A 22922-nucleotide genomic window follows, 5' to 3' on the forward strand; every position below is an offset into this window, starting at 1 on the left:
TTGTGGGAACCTTGCTTTAATTTACAGTACAGTTCTGTTGTAATGTGTTGCAAATTAACCTCGAAGGAAGTCTAATGGTGGGAAATAAAAATGGATTTCATTTTAATTTATGGTGCAGTTCTCTTATAATGTGTCACAAATTAGTCTTATAAGGGTCTAACGGTGGAAAATAAGGATGCAATGTCCTGCCAGGTTCCATAGCCTAATGTTACAGGGGTCAGATAGTGACATGCCATTAAATGGTCTGATGTCTTAGCTGGTATGGGAGTAGAGCATCGAGGAAGAATGTATTAGGCTATGTATTACTACCTACAACTCCACAGGATTCCAGAGAACATCCAGGCTACGAGAGGCATATGAAGTAGGGACCAGATGTGATTGGTTTCTGATTAGAGTATAATTTGCTATTATAGTGTCTAATTATAGTATATTTTGGGTCTAATACGGCATTGTATGCGGTTTCTAATTACAGCATAATTTAAGTGTATGGTGTCTAATTAGGGCATAACTGTGCTTTTTTACTGTCTAACAAAGAACATAATTCTAGTTTTTGTCTAGTTTGATACGAAGTACGGCTTGTTACATCTTATTATTGTACCATAAAATAGAGTGTGACCCAATTTTCTAGGTCCCTTGTGTATTCTTACACCTTGGTTTGTTCAATGAAACATGGTCCATTTCCACTGAAGGGATGCACTCGTTGGCTATGATATAGTTCTAGCAGGGTCAGATTTACTTGTACTCATTTATGCTGTGTAGCAGGGCTTATGAGCTGATCCCAGTGACTGACCAATTGGAGCACTGCTAGAAAAGACACCATGTCTGCGTGCAATGTTATATGAATGGAAATACAAATGCAAATTGTAGTGGTGAATTAGAAACATTCCCCCAACAAAGTAGAAAGCTGTCTTTCCACTTTCCAGTATGTTTTGTGTCTTTAACGTCTTTCTTGCACAAAACTCAGGTAGTATCACAACAACAGCTTCTTGTTATTTGGAAGCCATACTTGTGAGTGGCACACCCCCTTTGTGCCATCGCTCCATCAGCTGATGTAGCCTCGAGCCATTTTCAGAATATGTCATCAGACTATTTGCCAATAGCAAATTCTGGCCAGGGTGATATCCAGATTTTCATCCAGTCACATTGTACATGGAAAAGACAAGATCTGATGCACACTGGTCACAGTTCAAGACAAAGTGAGGAGGGAGGAGGAAGAAGAGGGGAGAAGAGGGAGGAAGGAGTGAGAGGAGAAGGGATAAAAAAGCATGTGTCTTGCACAGTGACACAGCAGGAGGTAATACAGAGGTAATAAAGAAAATGAAGGAGATGATAGTTTTAAGAGACACCCCCAGACCCTAGAATGTGTGCAATGCTTGTGCAATGTATGATATAGTTAACAGAAGAGGGACTGACAAAGCTTTTGACAGTTCTCACTGTTTGTGTATCATTCCCAAAGCATTCCCAAGCATTCTCTAAAAAAGGAGATCATGAAATGACGGATGAATATCACATATCAATTTACTTTTTTTCTGCATTTGTTTGATTTCAGGTATCCAGTCTTTTCAAGGATGGCACAATTGGGACAGACATCAATATTGTGGTGGTTAGCTTGTTACTCCTGGAGCAGGAGCCTGTGAGTATAGAGTCACACCTATTGACCCTGTACCACTTTCTGCTGTCTCTTCAGGGATTGTAGTGAATTCACTACAGTCTTAAAAAAAGCAGTGAACACAACCAACAGGCAATACAGTCATAAATTTGAAAAGTCATAAATTTGAGTCTGAATTTACAAGAGTCAAGGCAATGTACACAGTTATATTCTAGGTGATGAATGAAGAAGCCTATCAATGAGCAAGTTTACACAATAAACATTTATTTGTGCATGTTCATGTCTTACATCTAAAACCAGTACAGCATAATTTAAGATATCATTGATTCACCGACTACTATTAAAGTATTCTTTATTATTAGTGGAAATAGTTTATTCCTAGACAAAATCTAATTTATAACATAACAGCTACAAGTGCAAGGCATGTACACGAAGCTCAGAAAGATCTAAGATTGGTTCAGTAAGCCAACTGTTTTAGGAATCAATTGTTTAAACTTGAACAGGATGAGTATTTCCTACACTTATGTGGCCAGTAATTGATAGTCATAATTCAGAAATTCTCCTCTCACTTGTTAACTCATTCCCTGGCTTGGTCATTGCTGTCCCCTTCCATAGCTGGGCCTTTCCATCAACCACCACGCAGACCATTCTCTCAACAGTTTCTGTCAGTGGCAGTCGGGTCTGGTGGGCAAGGGTGGAAAACGCCATGACCATGCTGTGCTCCTCACTGGATTGGACATCTGCTCCTGGAAAAACGAGCCTTGTGACACCCTGGGTAAGAACATCTAGTCTTGGCTTTTAGAAAGGTAGAATTATTTAGCTTAGCTGCACTAGCTTGGTTGAAAAGGACACATTTTCGATAGCAGTTATTAAGGATCTGTTTGATCAGTAGAACACAAATAGAGAGAAGCCAGGCAAATGTACAAAGACAGGCCTGGTTTCTAGTACATGCTCAACCTATTACCCACTGCAAATTTTATCTGGATATTGTTTTCCATGTCACTGTCATCCCGTCTAAGTTAGTTCTGGCCCAAGGGTTAATATCTAGATGGAGATTTTTAATGTTTCGCTGCTCACACCTTTAGACACCCTCAGACTTTTGTTGCTTTGGCCTGGCAGGCAAGGTTCTGGTGTGGGAAATTTATCTACCACCTCTCTAGACCTTTTTCATCAGCCTTTTAGATTAAGAAAACTCCTAATCCTACATCTAGGATCTGCTATCCTTCTCCTAATGCTATCAAGTTTGCCATATGCAGTAATACACAAACTGACTGTAGATCAGTGTCTAGGAGCGAGCTCTGAATAAGTAGGCCAGATCTTCTGAGGTAGCAGATTGCAACTGGTGGGAAATCTCCCCCTTCTTACAGTTGAAACACACTGGGGGACACACCCATACATACGATACGGGTATGTGTGCACGTGCATGAACACATATGTGACAGGCATTTGGTGTCAAATGGAGTCAAATGTTCCAGCAGTTCCAAACCACAAAAATGTGCAGTTGGAAGAGAGAGAGAGACAGAGGAAGAGAGAGTGAGAGAGAGAAGCCTTGATGTAATTATGTATTATGCTCTTTGTTATACAGACTATGGCTATGATACTCTCACCCTAAGGATTATTACTTGTACTGCATTTAATATTCCTCTGAGTCACTCTCCCTTGGCAGCTTTTATGCATTTGAAGGGAATCCTTATTAAATAATGTTTTATAAGTGTCTATACATTAATGGTGGTGATATCCTAAATGGCAATGGCAAAGAAAATGTTTGATCAGTATTTTCAACCCAGTATCAACTGTGCTTATCCCTTATCCAAACACCAACTCGCTTTCCTTCTTTCTTTCTTTCTTTCTTTCTTTCTTTCTTTCTTTCTTTCTTTCTTTCTTTCTTTCTTTCTTTCTTTCTTTCTTTCTTTCTTTCTTTCTTTCTTTCTTTCTTTCTTTCTTTCTTTCTTTCTTTCTTTCTTTCTTTCCCTCTGTCTGTCTCTTCTCACAAACACATATACCATCAATTTTTCACGTGTGCCCCCCCCCCCCCTCTGTTTGTCTTTGTCTGACTTTCTCTCTGCAGGCTTTGCCCCGATAAGTGGCATGTGTAGTAAGTACAGGAGTTGCACCATCAACGAGGATACGGGACTTGGCTTGGCCTTCACCATTGCCCATGAGTCTGGACACAAGTATGCTACAAAAGATGTGTATCACTAAATGCATAATAACTTGATGGGGCCACTTCAAAGCCAAATCTGTGATTTATTTGACCATATGATATTGAGGTATATTTACATACATAATTGAAGAATTTAATTTGTAGATTGAACATAATTATTTTGTGTCTTTCTCAACCATTCACAATGGAAATAGAATTTGAGAATATGGACCCGTGGGGGCATCTGGGTAGTGTAGCGGTCTATTCCCTTGCCTACCAACATGGGGATTGCGCGTTCAAATCCTCGTGTTACCTCCAGCTTGGTCGGGCGTCCCTGCAGACACAATTGGCCGTGTCTGCGGATGGGAAGCCGGATGTGGATATGTGTCCTGGTCGCTGCACTAGCGCCTCCTCTGGTCGGTCAGCATGCCTGCTCGGGGGGAGGGGGAACTGAGGGGGATAGTGTGACCCTCCTACGCACTATGCCCCCCTGGCGAAACTCCTCACTGCCAGCTGAAAAGAAACAACTGGCGACTTCACATGTATCCGAAGAGGCATGTGGTAGTCTGCAGCGCTACCCGGATCAGCAGAGGGGGTGGCTTGGAAGAGTGGGGTAACTGGCCAGGTGCAACTGGGGAGAAAAAGGGGGAAAAATCCTACATAAAAAAGGACCCGTTTTACTCCGATGTTTATAAACATTACGAATCAACAAAACAAAACATTCGCATCATCGGAAGCCATTTGCAATTTAGATTTCATTGTTTAGTGTTAGTCCTTTTATTAAGACACCTATCAATCAATTTGGGAGTGATAGCAGGTTCCAATCTTTTTGTTTTGTATTTTGGTTACAAGGGTACCCTTTTGTTCACATTCAGATTTAAGGATTGTATCTTTAAATGAGGATCAATTAAGATAGCAGTCTCTTGCATCGCGAAAATGATGAAAAATCAGACGTTATCCATGATTTAGAAGGCAGAGAATGACTATTTACAAAATCTGTACTACTATATCACAGTGGTAATCCTTCTTTTGCAAAGGAAATTGGCAGGATCATTAAGTAGAAGTAGCCCTCACTGCCTTCTGCCTCAAGTGACCCATGTCACCCTGAAAAGGAGCAAGTGGGTAGAGAAAACGGTTAGATGGAGAAATCGGGTATATAATGCACTCATATTGTTCAACAAACATACTTTCAGTCTTCTCATTAATCATCCTTTCATCACAGTAACTTTGTACCCATGGACCTAATTAAAAAAGCAAGAAAAATTAATGTCGGCCTTTTTGTGCCAAGCCTAAATGATGCACTAAAGGGAGCTCTCTCTTTCTTCTTGCTTTATTTCATAGGCTAAGAGCCCCGGGAGAATATGATGAATCTGCATTGAGTGAAATAAATATGGTTTGATTTAAAGAAACAAATAGCAAATGGAATAATAGCATTATGTTACACCTTACTTCATGCTCCCCGTGACAATTTATGAGAGAATAATGAAAACTGCCACAGGCCACAGCAGCACTGGTTTTGTGTAAACACGTTTCCATTGCAATAGGAGGATATTTATTTTTGATATTAATACATTTTAATATTGTGGTAAAGCTTTTACGTCTGCCTGGCAGAGTCTCAACACAAATTTGAAACACCGTGTTTTTTTTGTTTGTTCTCAGTTTGTCCAGCTGCTAAGACGTCAAGGTGTCTAGCAATGCATTAAAGAGTTGAATCAGATACATAAGAAGCATGACCAAAAAAAAAGAAAAAAAAAAAGGCCACCTCACTCAGATGAAAATTGCTCACAGGCCAAAAATGGTTAATCGCTGACAAATTGACAAAGATGTTATTGTTAAATATATGACTGGGTCCTGAAAAGGAAGGGGAGAACATTTCAGAAATGAAATGCATTTTTTCATTTGCTTTTCAACTTCTCCTTTGAGACAAAGAGTAAGAAGCAAGGCAACACAATGCTGTAGAAAGTCACATTGTTAAGGTCTATATAAATTTATGTTGGAAGGCTTTCATTTCCCTGATCAATGTATTTTAAGTTGCTTTACCAATATTTACTGGAGAATATGTTTATCAGGAAATAAACCTAAAGTATTTTTTCCCCTCATTCAATTCAATTCAATTCAATTTTATTGTCATTAAAAACAATGTGCAGGCACATGTTAAAAATGAAATGAGGGCTGTGGCTTCACCAAACAGTGCAAGACAGACACAGACAAACACAGCAAACATAATATAAGATGTACACACATGAAGACCAAATTAAGTGCAATACAATTCAATTCAGTTAACAACTACTACTACTACTTTCGGCTGCTCCCGTTAGGGGTCGCCACAGCGGATCATCCGTTTCCATTTCTTCCTGTCTTCTGCGTCTTCCTCTGTCACACCAGCCACCTGCATGTCTTCCCTCACCACATCCATAAACCTCCTCTTTGGCCTTCCTCTTCTCCTCTTCCCTGGCAGCTCCATATTTAGCATCCTTCTCCCAATATACTCAGCATCTCTCCTCCACACATGTCCAAGCCATCTCAATCTTGCCTCTCTTGCTTTGTCTCCAAACCGTCCAACCTGAGCGGTCCCTCTAATATAATCGTTCCTAATCCTGTCCTTCTTCGTTACTCCCAGTGAAAATCTTAGCATCTTCAACTCTGCCACCTCCAGCTCCGCCTCCTGTCTTTTCGTCAGTGCCACTGTCTCCAAACCATATAACATAGCTGGTCTCACAACCATCTTGTAAACTTTCCCTTTAACTCTTGCTGGTACCCTTCTGTCGCAAACCACTCCTGACACACTTCTCCACCCACTCCAACCTGCCTGCACTCTCTTTTTCACCTCTCTACTGCACTCCCCGTTACTTCGGACAGTTGACCCCAAGTATTTAAACTCAAATGCCTTTGTCACCTCCACTCCTTGCATCCTGACCATTCCACTGTCCTCTCTCTCATTCACGCATAGGTATTCTGTCTTGCTCCTACTGACTTTCATTCCTCTTCTCTCCAGTGCATACCTCCACCTCTCCAGGCTCTCCTCAACCTGCACCCTACTCTCGCTACAGATCACAATGTCATCCGCGAACATCATCGTCCATGGAGACTCCTGCCTGATCTTGTCCGTCAACCTGTCCATCACCATTGCAAACAAGAAAGGGCTCAGAGCCGATCCTTGATGTAATCCGACCTCCACCTTGAACCCATCTGTCATTCCAACCGCACACCTCACCATTGTCACACTTCCCTCATACGTATCCTGCACCACTCCTACATACTTCTCTGCAACTCCTGACTTCCTCATACAATACCACACCTCCTCTCTCGGCACTCTGTCATAAGCTTTCTCTAAATTTACAAAGACACAATGCAACTCTTTCTGGCCTTCTCTATACTTCTCAATCAACATTCTCAAAGCAAACATTGCATCTGTGGTGCTCTTTCGTGGCATGAAACCATACTGCTGCTCGCTGATCATCACCTCTCCTCTTAACCTAGCTTCTAATACTCTTTCCCAAATCTTCATGCTGTGGCTGATCAACTTTATACCTCTGTAGTTGTTACAGTTCTGCACATCGCCCTTGTTCTTGAAAATCGGTACCAGTATGCTTCTTCTCCACTCCTCAGGCATCCTCTCACTTTCCAGGATTGTGTTAAACAATCTAGTTAAAAACTCCACTGCCATCTCTCCTAGACATCTCCATGCCTCCACAGGTATGTCATCAGGACCAACTGCCTTTCCACTCTTCATCGTCTTCATAGCTGCCCTTACTTCCTCCTTGCTAATTCGCTGAACTTCCTGATTCACTATTCCTACATCATCCAACCTTCTCTCTCTCTCATTTTCTTCATTCATCAGCCCCTCAAAGTATTCCTTCCACCTTCTTAGCACACTCTCCTCGCTTGTCAGCACATTTCCATCTCCATCCTTGATCGCCCTAACTTGCTGCACATCCTTTGCAGCTTGGTCCCTCTGTCTAGCCAATCGGTACAAGTCCTTTTCTCCTTCCTTAGTGTCTAATCTGTCATACAACTCACCATACGCCTTTTCCTTTGCCTTTGCCACCTCTCTCTTTGCTTTACGCTGCATCTCCTTGTACTCCTGTCTACTTTCTTCATCTCTCTTACTATCCCACTTCTTCTTTGCCAACCTTTTCCTCTGTATAATTTGCTGTACTTCCTCATTCCACCACCAAGTCTCCTTGTCTTCCTTCCTCTGTCCTGATGACACACCAAGTACCTTCCTAGCTGTCTCCCTCACTATTTCTGCAGTGGTTGTCCAGCCATCTGGCAACTCTTCACTACCACCCAGTGCCTGTCTTAACTCCTGCCTGAACTCCACACAACAGTCTTCCTTCTTCAACTTCCACCATTTGATCTTCGGCTGTGTCTTCACTCGCTTCCTCTTCTTGGTCTCTAAAGTCATCCTACAGACCACCATCCGATGCTGCCTAGCTACGTTCTTCCCTGTCACCACCTTGCAGTCTCCAATCCCTTTTAGATGGCGCCTTCTACATAAGATATAGTCCGCCTGTGTGCACTTTCCTTCACTCTTGTATGTCACCCTGTGTTCCTCCCTCTTCTTGAAATATGTATTCACCACAGCCATTTCCATCCTTTTTGCAAAATCGACCACCATCTGTCCTTCCACATTTCTCTTCTTGACTCCATACCTTCCCATCACCTCCTCATCACCTCTGTTCCCTTCACCAACATGTCCATTGAAGTCCGCTCCAATCACCACTCTCTCCTCATTGGGTACCCTCTCCACCATGTCATCCAACTCACTCCAGAATTCCAATTCAGTTAACAACAATCTGGACAAATAAAGATAATACATCAGAATCAGAATCAGAAAGACTTTATTGCCATGTGCATTAAACGCACAAAGCACTTCACTTGCCGTTGTTGCTGCAATTAAGAATACAAGAAAAGTACATCACTACATCAAAAGTACATCAGAAATACAGTGACAAATACATTACATTACCTCATATTATAGCAAACAACAATAATGAAAAACATACAAAAGGGACTTAAAGCTGCAGTAGGTAACATTGAATATTCAAAAGCAAATCCTTCCGCCTTTCTTTCTCTGCTGCCTCGTATCACTCCGCTAAGCCCCTCCCACCAAATGACCTCCGCATCGCTCTTCGGCCCCATACACTTGTGTACAACCAGGAAATGTCAAAGCGAAATTCGTAAAACTTCTATCATAGTTGACAATTTATCCATGTAAAAAAATATTGTTTCCATTCTTGTTGAGTTTTAGGGTTAGGGTTATGACCAAAAGTGACCTGCAGGGCAGGGCGGACATGAATTGATGCATACATGCATACGTGCATTTGTAACACAGCCAATAGGAACACCCTCTCTGAAATGACCCGTGATTAGGTAAAAATTTCCATCCTGGACTAGATTTTCTAAATTCTGTATACAGAGCCAAGAAGAGGTGCAGAAATCTAGTTTTCTCTCAGACCACTTGAACATATGCTGAAAGGTTATTATAGAATTTTGTCCAGTGACACCAAAACAACAAACTGCCTATTCCAGCTTTAACAACAAGCAAAAAACTACAAATATACTGACAAATTGATTAAAAGAATATTTGTTGAAAAAAAATACTGTTCTCACTTACTTGTAGTCAACTGTCACTTAGATTAAGGCAAGGTGACATCACTGACTATCCTCCGTCTGTTTCTCTCTGTTTCTCTCTCTAATTTGATCTCTTGCCCCCAGTTTTGGGATGATCCATGATGGAGAGGGGAACCCTTGTCGCAAGACAGAAGGGAACATCATGTCTCCAACTCTCGCTGGAAACAATGGGGTCTTCTCCTGGTCTACCTGTAGTCGACAGTACCTCACACGCTTCCTTGGGTTGGTCTCCAAGACACTCTCAACAAACACACTCATCCACACATAATCAGTCAAACTTCAGTTATCCCTCTCTGCCCGACAAGGCTGGTTAGGGTCATTTGTTTTCCTTACCAGGACTGCCCAGGCATCTTGTTTAGTAGATGAGCCCAAGCAGCTCGGCCAGTACAAGTACCCAGAGCAGCTGCCCGGTCAGCTCTACGATGCAGACACCCAGTGCAAGTGGCAGTTTGGCTCCAAGGCTAAACTCTGCAACCTGGATTTTGTTAAGGTGAGATACTGAAAGTACTCCTTTCACTTTCCACTGTTGTCTTTTATTTCCCAGTCAAATTTCAATGAAAGGACATTATTGCTCTGTTTGGTTAATACACACCACTGTCCAAAGGGCTGAGCTGCCAGCCAGAGCTGAGCAAAGCCCAGAAGATGGTTGTGGGAGGGGGGGGGGCATCAAAGCGCTGTATTTTTCATCTTGACAACAAGAGAGCCAAATCTCAATGGTAGATGCCATATCCCCTTTTGTTGGTCCCCTTGCCTAAAGCTAAACCTTTTGGATGAAGCTTTATAAAGCGACAGAGCAGCCGTATCCAATAGGGGGAGCAAGGTTTACAGTGCTGATGAACCGGGGCTCAGATATCACTTAATTCATTTGCTCTATCTTTAAAGTGAAACCCATTTACTGCCCCAAATTTAAAACACCATTAAAGGTATTCCAACCGGTGAGCCCCCATGTGAAATTGTCTTCGTGTAAACCTTTGTTATAGGTGCATTCAGGAAAACACATGTAAATCCTGTGTAGATTACCCCGGGGTCTCTGCTAAGAGGTTGTACTGGGAAATCCACGTTGCTAATAGTCTATATGACGGATTAGTGCACATGACACAGCCAGGGCTATTCAGAACCCTCCTAAATCCCTCTTATGTTTCCCTGACTGTAGATCAGATCCTACATCTGTTTCCAAATCCTACAGACTTCTGTGGTCAGTTAATGAATCTACATGTAGATCAACAGCCAGTGTAGGCCATTATTTCACACACCTTTTTCATCACGCGTTCTTTTGTCCCATTTCGGTTCATGCACACCGATTTAGATTTTGCCATGTGGTGAGTCACCTGTTTGACTAACAGGTTAAAAGACTCAGAAACACACACACACATGCACGCATGCATGCACATACACATTCACATACTCTCACTCTCTTTTTCTCATCCTCCCTTATCTTCCTCTCTTTCCACATTTCTGTCTCTTTGCCAGATGCAGCTGGGCTCGCTGCCAAACTCTAGCGGCTGTCTCCCGACCCCTCTCCTCCCTGTGTGCTCACTAACTCTGTCTCCGTATTGTTGGGACACACAGCAGATACAATTACAGCCCGCTTCATTTGGCGGTACAGTGATGAGAACTGACACGCAGTCTTTGCAGAGCCACTTATTGCAGGTTACCGTGGCAGCGGGGCCATTGACGGACGTAATGGTTGTCGTGACAGGGGGCAGATGCTGGGGGTCACTATGTATTTATTTTTTTAGAAAAAAAAAAACAGAAAGGAGACAACAATCTGGATGGCAGAGAGGCACAAAGAGTGCCCAGCTTTACATGAAGTAGAATTTTCCATTTGTTTGCAACTGCATGAATTCAAAATAGTGTAATAACCAGAAGGACATTTCTTCTAAATCACTTGTCAAGAGCGTCTGGGTGGCGTGGTGGTCTATTCCGTTGCCTACCAACATGGGGATCGCCGGTTTGAATCCCCGTGTTACCTCTGGCCTGGTCAGGCGTCCTTACAGACACAATTGGCCGTGTCTGCGGGTGGGAAGCCGGGTGTGGGTATGTGTCCTGGTCGCTGCACTAGCACCTCCTCTGGTCAGTTGGGGCGTCTGTTCAGGGGGGAGGGGGAACTGGGGGGAATAGCATGATCCTCGCACGCACTATGTCCCCCTGGCGAAACTCCTCACTGTCAGGTGAAAAGAAGCAGCTGGTGACTCCACATGTATCGGAGGAGATGTGGTAGTCTACAGCCCTCCCTGGATCAGCAGAGGGGATGGAGCAGAGACTGGAATGGCTCAGAAGAGTGGGGTAATTGGCCAAGTACAATTGGGGAGGAAAAGGGGGGAAATTTTTAAAAAAAAAATCACTTGTCAAAAACATCAAGGATGGGACAACAACCTTTGTCAAAAGATCAAGAATAAGACAAAAACCCTTATCAAAAGAGCAATGATGAGACAAACATGTAATAGATGGTCACCCCGTCCACACTTAAAGTCGACTGAAAATGGAGTCAGCACCAGTTTTGATATGGCAGGACGATGCAAGAATCCAAGGAAGAGATCACATGTGTGTGTGTGTGTGTGTGTGTGTGTTTGATTTCTTCACAGGACATCTGCAAGTCCCTTTGGTGCCACCGTGTCGGACACCGGTGTGAGACCAAGTTCATGCCCGCTGCCGAGGGTACCAGCTGTGGACCTGATATGGTAAGCATTGTTTTGGTGCTGTGGTTAGGTATATTCAGCAGGGTGACGGTTTGGTGTTTGTGAGGCGCACCCCTTGAGTCACTTACCACTCTGCACTGTGATGAACTAGGCTGGTTTGACAAACGTATATCAAATGATTTCCTTTTCAGTTCAGTTGAATTTGAATGAAATCCAAGTCATCAGAACATGGCATGTGTTGATAACATGAGCTGATCAGAAAAGACTTGCTTCAGGCTAATGTCATCCACAGCAGTTTCTCACATAGATACATGATACGGACATGTCAGTGTTCATTTTATGAACAAACACAACAGACAAAAGAGGCAAGGACGCGCGCACACACACACACACACACACACACACACACACACACACACACACACACAAAGACAATAAGACATAGTGATACTCTATCAAACGTATACATGTGGACAAAAGTATGCATAAACAGGTGGAAACATTTTCTGCATTGTTAAGTTTTGTGCATTGTTAAATGCACAAAACATAAAAACACAGGGGTCCTATACTTCTTTCCAAAGTGAAAGTCAATATCGAAACAGGGGGAAAGGTGGTGATGCGTGTGTCTATAATTTGGCTTGGAGAGACCCAGGTGTTTATGTCTGAGTGTGTGTGTGTATGTCCTTTGGCTCAGGAGACACTGGTTGTCCAGGTGTAGTGCTAGGAATTCATCCAGACCAGGAACCTCAGGCAAGGCATATGGCCATGGAGACTACTGATATAAAAAAAAATTTTTTTTCATTCTTTCTTTCTTTTCTTTCTGCTCCACCACCTCCCTCTCTGTTCTCTAGTGGTGTCGGAGGGGTCAGTGTGTGAAATATGGGGAGCATGGACCCAGAGCCGTGCATGGTCAGTGGTCCAGTTGGTCTCAGTGGTCAGAGTGCTCCAGGACTTGTGGTGGAGGGGTCATGTATAGAGAGCGCTCCTGCACTAGCCCGAGGTATGTGCATGCGTGTGCATGTGCAGCATGTGTACACACACGCACACACGCACACACACACACACACACACACACACACACACACACACACACACACACACACACACCTTTCTATCCAACAATCTTTTTATCAGTCAAATGACTTTAAGCTCATCCCTCAATTTGATATTTTTCTAAAATGATGTTGCATCGCTTTGCATTTACAAAGTCTGACACAACTTCATAAATTACATCTGGCAAAAGAGGTGCCAGCTTTTTCAATTCGACTAGTTGTGGATGCCTCAACTATGTAAAGTAGTGTCACAAAATAGGCCAGGGTGATATTTTTGAGAGCTGCATGTCCCCAAGACCTTTTTCTTTGAACACCTGAAAGCAGTGCCTGCCAGGAAGCTGTCAGCATATGTGCACACATGCGTGCGCGCGCGCGCACACACACACACACACACACACACACACACGGTTCTGTTAGCCCGATAACCGCCATCATCAGTCAGGCTGACATACCAGACAGACAGAATATTTCTGACTGTGCACAGCTCCAGACAAACCAAATCTTCTAATAGTATGTTCTTTTCTCTGAAAGCAGCCAAGACGGTCAGCGAACGCCTCCTGTTCCAGTTCACTTGCTTGGAAATCTCCACAACACACACACACACACACACACACACATAGATTGCTAGTTTGTCTGTTGGAGAAATGCTCTGTGCCCATTATTGCATACACCTGAGAGGTTTGGCTCTGTCTCAGTATTGTGTTTCCTACTATAGCTCACACAAAGCCCGGTACCGGGTGCGGCACATAGATAGCTTTCACACAGTCCCTTATTACCAGAGTTTATTATTCATCATAACATATGTAAGATTTGTCCCAAACATTAGCTCTATGTTTCACCTGCACCACTGCTACAGTCCTGCCCTTTGCCGTGAACTTGTCGTACTGTTATGATTTATGGCCACATTATTTCATATACTGTGTAGCTCTATGATGAATTACTTTATGATTAATAATAGATTGATTGGGTCTCTCTGTGGGGCCATATTTAGGACAGGTGTTAAACTGCCAGTCAGAAATCAGTAGTTAATAATGCCTCCATCAATATATTTAATTAGGTTAAATTTACTCTGCTGGATTGAGGTTATTCCTTTCATTTTCATGTTGCTAAACTGGACTCTTAATTGAGACTGACATTGTGTCAAAGCTAAAAGTAAGTAATTCATGTATTAATATATGAATTACTTACTTTTGAACTCTAATAGGATTTATTTATGTTTTTATTGATATATGTTATGGTTTTGTACATTGGGTTAACACAGATGACCCCCTGCTCTCCAACTTGCTGCGCGCACACACACACACACACACACACACACACGCACGCACGCACGCACGCACGCACGCGCGCGCACACACACACACACACACACACACACACACACACACACACAAGGGTTTCCAGGGAGGTCATTACTCATGACTAATGAACTAATGGAAAGCATCCAAGGCCACAGCACCACTGTAATGGTACTATGACAGAGCTCAAATTTTATTGCCAGAGTTTGGAAGATGCATTGATTCGTTTATATTGAAAACTGTACAATTAATAACTCCCATCTGTTAGGAATTAGTCATGGCATGTTAGATCATAGTGGCGCGTCATACTCAATGTAGAATATTTTGTGGTGGCAAATGGCTGAGCCTGCATATTGGCGTGTGTGTGTGTGTGTGTGTGTGTCTATGTGTGTGTGTGCACACTTACCTAGATGTCTTTGTCTGGATGTATGTGTTCTATGTGTTCTTTTGTGTAAAGTTATGTTGAAATTTGATATGCCATTCCCAGCATGTTTCTGGTGGTTGAGTTACCGTCCCGATCACTGATATTCCTATACTCTCTTTTAGATCCACAGAATTTATGTGGCTTGGATTGCCAGATGAACTGATCTCATCTTGAGGTGTAGCCTCCATGGCTTTCCCCCCAAATGAATAAAAGTGCCAGTTATCCTGCTGCAGATATGCATCTGGCTGGTTTATACATTAAAAGAGGTGCCATGTTAGTTTTGGTCCTCATAGTGTGCACTGGCTTATTGGCAAATCTAGTTGATATCTTTCCATACTGGTCCCCAGACTGAAAGAGTAAAAGGAGCTTTAAGCAGCCTACCTACCTCAAACAAACTAGTTTATGCGACTCATCATTCAACCACGCCATCCATACTTTTTCCAAGCAAAAGCGATGCCAGAAGCTGTCCATTTTAGGGAGAGCTGGGCTTATAAACACAATGTCTTTCTAATCACAACACAAAGTGTTGAACAAATGGGGATAAAGGTGAAAATTCTCAAGAGTTTTTCCTCCAAACCATTTATGGTGAGCGTTGAGCAGTCAACATGGCAGCGGAAGTAGTTGTGTGAATAACGAACAAAATAGAATTTGCAGACCACTTGAAACCCAGCCCATTTTCACATCTATAAGCACACCTGGCCATCCGGCATAGATTTCAGAATCTCGGTCTCAGAAAGTTACAAAAATTTCCAGATGTGGGGGTGTCCGGGTGGTGTGGCGGTCTATTCTGTTGCCTACCAACACGGGGATTGGCAGTTCGAATCCCCATGTTACCTCCAGCTTGGTCGGGCGTCCCTACAGACACAATTGACCATGTCTGCAGGTGGGAAGCCAGATGTGGGTATGTGTCCTGGTCGCTGCACTAGTGCCTCCTCTGGTCAGTCGGGGTGCCTGTTCAGGGTGGAGGGGGAACTTGGGGGAATAGCGTGATCCTCCCACATGCTACGTCCCCCTGGTGAAACTCCTCACTGTCAGGTGAACAGAAGCGACCGGCGACTCCACATGTATCGGAGGAGACGTGGTAGTCTGCAGCCCTCCCCGGATTTGCAGAGGGGTTGAAGCACCAACCAGGATGACTCGGAAGAGTGGGGTAATTGGCCAAGTACAATTTGGAGAAAAAGGAGGAAAAATTCTCCCCCCAAAAAAGAAACAAAATTTCCGGATGCATAACTTCTCAATCCAAACATCTGAAAGGAGTTTTCTGATTTGATGCTAACCAACATTACGCACAGAACCTTGTTTGGAGCATCATGCAGCAGCCTTTACAGCTAGTTAGTGGCTAATACATTTTTAAGGTCAGGATACATAAAACCTCAAACAACAACTATGCAGGCTTTTTTTTCCACCACCATCATTTCTGTGTTCATGTATTCATTTATTGGAGGTTGATCATCACAAGGTTCTATACTAATTTTGAGGAAAAGTCACACTTGCTACACTGACCTGACCATTGATTGCTCTACTTAGCAACGGGGCTAACTTTGACATGCTACCGTCGACTCCTCCTAATCCCTGTAAGGATCAAAGCCTCTTTTTTTTCCACAGACACCGAAGCATAGAGGTCCTCATATGATACACATTATGTGCTGTGATAGAGCTCTGTGATCCAGGTTAGCTGTCATGTTCATTTTATCATTCCCCAGGTGTTAATAAGGCCTTCGCAGCCACAGCCACTGAGAGAGGGTTGCTGCTGCTAAATGGCAGGTCACAGGGTCAGCGGAGGGAGGAGAGGGAGAAGATGAGAGGGATTCAGTGAAATGTAAAATTTGCGTTGTCTGAATCCTTGGGATACTGATGTCAAAGTACGGTTACGTTGAATTACATCGGCATGATACAGATAATTTGATGATGATGACGATGACAATGGTACTGAGTGAATTTGGATTTCTATTCAAATCCAGTAAATATGGGTTCATTGGATTTGATTGTCTTTGAAGTTCTATGTTTGCTGTTTGCTGCATTTTGGCATTCTCCACTGCCTCATAAACCCCACCACCCTGAAGCATGCAAGCACACACACATGCACGCGCACGCGCACGTGCACACACACACAGAAAGATAAACACTTCTGCTTCTCACTACACCTATGTGCATTAGCTTCCCCTGATTCATGCTGTGGTCCATGATTCACGAGAATGAGAGTGTGCATGTGTGTTTTTCCCAATAATCTCAGTGATTATTTGGCAGTGACCCTCCGCTCCCAATCTGAGCAGAACAGAATGGATTAGCCTGAATCTTACCACTTGTCCCCTGTATCTCTCTAATCCAAAAAGCAACACTTCATTTGGGATGTCTTCATGTCCAAATACATATCAAGACAGACGACAAATGAGATACTGACACATTTGAGTTTGATAAATCCTTCTAGACCTGCAGTACATATCCCATGAAAAAATATCTCCATTTGTAGCATATACGTATGGTCTCCAAATGTTATATGTTGTTTGAAAACAAACTTAAGTGCATGACAGGTCATTGTAATTTTTATGCTCTGTGTTTCTGTCAAGTGAGCCTGTTGTGAAATAGTCACAGGCTGCAGCCATCCTAAAAGTGGTGCGGGTGCTGGTAAAAACTATACAAATCAAAACAAAACAAAAAAGCTAAACAAAACAAAAATAGGTAGTCTTATCATGCAAAAGTGTATCTTTCTTTCGGTCTAATGAAAGGTTCTTGGGGATCCACGTCTCATAGGTCATCCTAGGAGATGATCCAAGCCAGTAAGGGAATCTTCCCCCTTCCCCCTCCATCCTCCATTCCTGATAGACCACCTGCCAGATCAAACGCAATCAACCTAATCCTCCCCAATAAAACCTGGGAGATTAAGTTCACGATCTTCACCTGGTTTTGTACAGAGGAGATTTTGTCACATACTCAATTTGAAGGGGGCACAGGAAGATGATCAGATAGCTCCCGTTTTTTGACAACCTCCTGTCAACTTTTTTGGGGTGATGCTCTCTGCCAGGTGCGCGTGTTTGACTATTTGTGTGTGTGTGTGTGTGTGTGTGTGTGTGTGTGTGTGTTAAGCGCATGGCAGGAGGCCATCTGTAGTAGTTGGCAAAGGGAGGAGTTTGAGGGGGAGAACAGGTGACTGACAAGGAGGACCAGACAAGCTGACCACTGCAGTAGTTCAATCTCCGTTTATGTCACCTGGCTGAAATTAAGGATCCTTTAGCAGAGAGACAGAAAGGGAAAGACGAGAGAGAGAGAGAGAGAGAGAGAGAGTGAGAGAGAGACACACGTTAAGAGTAACCAAATCTTCAGCTCACCATTACATAATTTCTAGTTGATTTGTTACATATTAGAAATGAGAAGAGGGAAGTCGTTTTATGACAGTCTAGTTTTTAATGTGACAGGAGCATGGCTCTTCTGATGTGACACAGACAGACAGCCATTTCAGCCAGCTTCGAAATTAAAAATGATCATTGGCAATAATCAGCTCCATTTCTTGCAGGGAAGACTCTGGTGTTTCATGCTATGCAAGAAGCCCAGATAAGAGGCCATGAGCCTGTCACAGTGTGCGGTGAATTCCCCCGCCGACCCTTTGGAAGCTCTCTGCCATATGGGTTCTGTACATTTGCTGCTAAGTCCTAATAGGATCATGCCTTTGAGCCCGACCTCTCCCTTACAAACTGAAGCAGCCTCTATAGAAAGCAGATTTATGCAGACACCTTGAATGGCAACAATGCCATTCACCAATTGACTGAGTAAGAACAGGTGTCTGACCTGAGAAACTGAAAGATCAGGGCAGGGTGTGGGTTTATTTTCTAAAAAATACATAGGTGTCAAGCCTTGGGTCTTGCTTTTGCAGAGTAAAATATTGGGCTGTGTTTGTATTTACGATTTGCAACCAAATATGAACATTGGCCAGTGCTGCAGTGTCTGCATTTAGGTCATTTCTTGGGCTCTGTGCACTAGATGCGTGCTTGTGAGTTAAAGCTACACTATGCATGTTTGGAAGAGTGGCACGCTTGCACAGGTTTAATGAGTCAGCGCCTGGCCCCAAAGCAAGATGGTCAAAGCGGGCCCTGGCCTGCCCATCACAATCAGACGTAACATAATGTCAGTAGTGAATGAAAGAAGTGAAAGCATGCAGCTCTACAATGTTAACAATTTACAATAAATTTCAATACAACGTTGAAAGCTCCTCTTTCAATGTTGTATTGTGTAAATTGTGTAAACACAACATCCATTGCACGTTGTCCATCTTGGGGGAGAGAGCCCTCCTCTGTTGCTCTCCCTGAGGTTTCTTCCTATTTTTTCTCCCTGTTAAAAGGTTTTTTTTTTTTTTTTTAGGGAGTTGTTCCTTATCCGATGAGAGGGTCTAAGGACAGGATATTGTGTTGCTGTTAAGCCCACTGAGGCAAATTTGTAATTTGTGATATTGGACTATACAAATAAAATTGACTTGACTTTAAAATGACCCGTAACAGCGAAATGCACTGCACAGTTGACGCCAAAAGAAATGATTACGTGGAGACCACCGTACTATAGAAGAGGAGTCATAATAGCAAGGCCAAGATAGTGATAGAGTAGCCTACTTAACAAAATCTGGTGTTGGAACACCATAAAAGATGAAAGCATAATCAGTGACGGCCCACCTTGACACAGATGAAAACATAACCAGTGACGGTGTACCCGCACATTGATAACATCATTCATGTCTGTGCATAGGCCTTATAAACACAAAACACGTGTGTAGGCTGATTATTAGTAAAATGAATAAAAGATAAGTTCTTCTTACATCATAGGTGCACTCTCCGGGCTTTTCGCTGTGCAAAGTCTTGACACTTCGCCAGGTTAACTCTTTTGTGTGGATTTTGCTACACAGTAGTATGCAAGTCCATAATTATGCAAAGGGCACACTCTTTACATTTTTTTAACATACCGTATACCACAGTCTCAGAGCTTGAAATCTTTAACATGATAGTGCTGAGATAAAGAGGGGTCCGTGCATGCAGGCCCTAAACTGTTGCGGGCCCCAATGCAGCTCCATTATTTGCATTTAAAGTAGTTTCACCTCTGGGTGCTTGTTCGCTGCAAGTGGTAATTCTCCAGTGCTTTCAGTCTATCATATTGTTAGTCTGCAATGGCATACAAGAATGAAGACTTCACTTCTACTTTCAGCTGCTCCTGTTAGGGGTCGCCACAGCAGATCATCCGTTTCCATCTCTTCTTGTCCTCTGTATCTTCTTCCTCAGTCACACCAACCACCTGCATGTCCTCCCTCATCACATCCATAAACCTCCTCTTTGTCCTTCCTCTTTTCATCTTGTCTGCAAGCTCAATCTTCAGCATCCTTTTCCCAATACACCCAGCATCTCTGCTGGGTGTATTGGGATATGAGATGGTTTGGACATGTCCAAACCATCTCAATTTCACCTCTCTTGCTTTGTCTCCATCTGTCCAACCTGAGCTGTCCCTCTAATATAGTCGTTCTTAATCCTGTCCATCTTCATCACTCCCAACGAAAATCTTAACATCTTCAACTATGCCATCTCCACCTCCTGTCTTTTCGTCAGTGCCACCGTCTCCAAACCATATAACATAGCTGGTCTCACTACCATCTTGTAAACCTTCCCTTTAACTCTTGCTGGTACCCTTCTGTCACAAATCACTCCTGACATTCTTCCCCATCCACTCTACCCTGCCTGCACTCTCTTCTTCACCTCTCTTCCACACTCCCCATTACTTTCAACAGTTGACCCCAAGTATTTAAACTCATACGCCTTCATCACCTCTACTCACATCCTCACCATTCCACTGTTCTCCCTCTCATTCATGCATAGGTATTCCGTCTTGCTCCTACTGACTTTCATTCCTTTTCTCTCCGTGCATACCTCCACCTCTCCAGTCTCTTAACAACCTGCTCCCTACTATCGCTACAGATCACAATGTCATCCGCAAACATCATAGTCCATGGAGACTCCTGCTTGATTTCGTCTGTCAACCTGTCCATCACCATTTCAAACAAGAAAGGGCTCAGAACCGATCCTTGATGTAATCCCACCTCCACCTTGAACCCATCTGTCACTCCTACTGCACACCTCACCACTGTCACACTGCCCTCATACATATCCTGCACCACTCCTACATACTTCTCTGCCACTCCCGACTTCCTCATACAATAACACACTTCCTCTCTTGGCACCCTGTCATATGCTTTCTCTAACTCCACAAAGACACAATGCAACTCTTTCTGGCCTTCTCTATACTTCTCCATCAACATTCTCAAAGCAAACATCACATCTGTGGTGCTCTTTCTTGGCATGAAACCATACTGCTGTTCGCTAATCGTCACCTCTCCTCTTAACCTAGCTTCCACTACTCTTTCCCATAACCTCTTGCTGTGGCTGATCAACTTTATACCTCTGTAGTTACTACGGTTGTGCACGTCACCCTTATTCTTGAAAATCAGTACCAGTCCACTTCTTCTCCACTCCTCAGGCTTCCTCTCACCTTCCAAGATTGTGTTAAACAATCTAGTTAAAAACACCACTGCCATGTCTCCTAACCATCTCCATGCCTTCACAGGTATGTCATGAAGGCTTGATGCCAAAGCATATGGATGTTATCTGCCGCCATGTATTAACTCATTCAAAACTACTGAAGACACATTAGTGTGTGAGAGCCCTCTTTGTTGATTGCTGATGATATCACAACATTTAGAGCTACGTGTTATGCATGAAGACTGAACACGCTGGTTGCACCAGACCCCTTGAGGCTCTAGGAGTAAAACTACTTGGTGTATTAAAATGCCAGAGAGTCCAATTTGTTCCGTATAAACTCAAGACCACTAACTAATTTAAAAATATTCCATTCCAATATTGCATAGCTTCAAATTATGAACAGTCGTCGGTAACTGTTGGTCTCAGTTCAGGTAAGGTCATGAGCTATAGATCATTTATCTTAGATATTTCCAACTTAAATATTAGTAAGGATGGAACTGATAAAAGAATATAATGCAAATGTAATGAAAAAGGCCAATCAGCTCCTCTACTGGTGAGTCATACAAAGATGTTTCACAGGATTGTATTGGGGAAGAAATAAGGAACTTTACATTAGTTTTTTTCTCAGTGGTCTTGCACACTTTTTGTTTTCCTGCCAAAGGTCTTCATTATAACACACTAAATTGTTTTTACGGGACACATTTGATTAGTAGGGTTCAACAGTCTGTGTTTGTGTGTGTGCATAATACCCCTTTGGTGCTAAACATCGTAAATACCTGAAGTCAATTTTCACTGCTGGTGGCTGTACTGGAATTCCTGGCATGGGTTGAGAAGGTTTGGGAAAACTGAGATGACGTTGTTTGCTAAATGTAAAGACCTTGTCATTGCTCGGCTATTGTTTGCTTGTGTACTGCTTTTACAACTAATGTTATATTGGCTAAACTGTTTATCAAAAGATCTATTAACTGCCTATGTCCTGTGTCTAATAACAATATGACTGAAGAGAGTTGCGTTTTCTCGGCATGCAAATTGCTTAATGTACATGATGTGTTTTCAAACAAAGATTAAGATAGAATAAACAATGACACACACACACACAACCAATCCATCAATCAAACTTTTTTCATAGAGGACATTTCATAAATAAAAACACGATACAGACTCCTTTACATGAGTATATAGAAAATAGATAAAAATATACACAGAATAAGAGAGCAGCATACAAAGCAGGAACAGTTTAAATAGCAAAAGGGTTCTGGTGAGGGGAAGTTTCTAGTGCCTGTATGCTGATGTTCGAGCCTACTGATGTGCAGGTAATTCATAACTCAAGTAAGGGTAATATGAAGGGGTAAGAGGATCCCACACACACACACACACACACACACACACACACACACACACACATACATACATATAAAGGATCAATGTTTCCATCTTGGAATGAGAATGATTATTTTGACTTCAAGAGTATTGAATAATGGCACCATTGCAATCTGTCCAGTTCTTCCTTCTATCATAATTAGCCTGGTTCTTTACCTTTGAGGATGTCAATGCACTAGTGTACATTAAACACACACATCTGGTTGCTGGAATGTGACTGACGTCTGCCTTGTA

General features: G+C 42.8%; 1 protein-coding gene across 1 annotated transcript in view; it reads left to right on the forward strand.

Moving 5' to 3' along the window:
• adamts18 (ADAM metallopeptidase with thrombospondin type 1 motif, 18) overlaps window positions 1-22922 on the forward strand; it is a 94054-nt gene that overhangs the window by 23026 nt on the left and 48106 nt on the right. Inside the window, exons 6-12 of the mRNA XM_056278873.1 lie at window positions 1550-1633; window positions 2225-2384; window positions 3678-3783; window positions 9474-9611; window positions 9726-9879; window positions 11975-12070; window positions 12880-13028. Coding sequence (XP_056134848.1) covers window positions 1550-1633; window positions 2225-2384; window positions 3678-3783; window positions 9474-9611; window positions 9726-9879; window positions 11975-12070; window positions 12880-13028 — 887 coding nt within the window. The remainder of the gene's footprint in view (window positions 1-1549; window positions 1634-2224; window positions 2385-3677; window positions 3784-9473; window positions 9612-9725; window positions 9880-11974; window positions 12071-12879; window positions 13029-22922) is intronic.

Source organism: Lampris incognitus, chromosome 4 (assembly GCF_029633865.1).
Source record: "Lampris incognitus isolate fLamInc1 chromosome 4, fLamInc1.hap2, whole genome shotgun sequence".
NCBI classification, from domain to species: domain Eukaryota; kingdom Metazoa; phylum Chordata; class Actinopteri; order Lampriformes; family Lampridae; genus Lampris; species Lampris incognitus.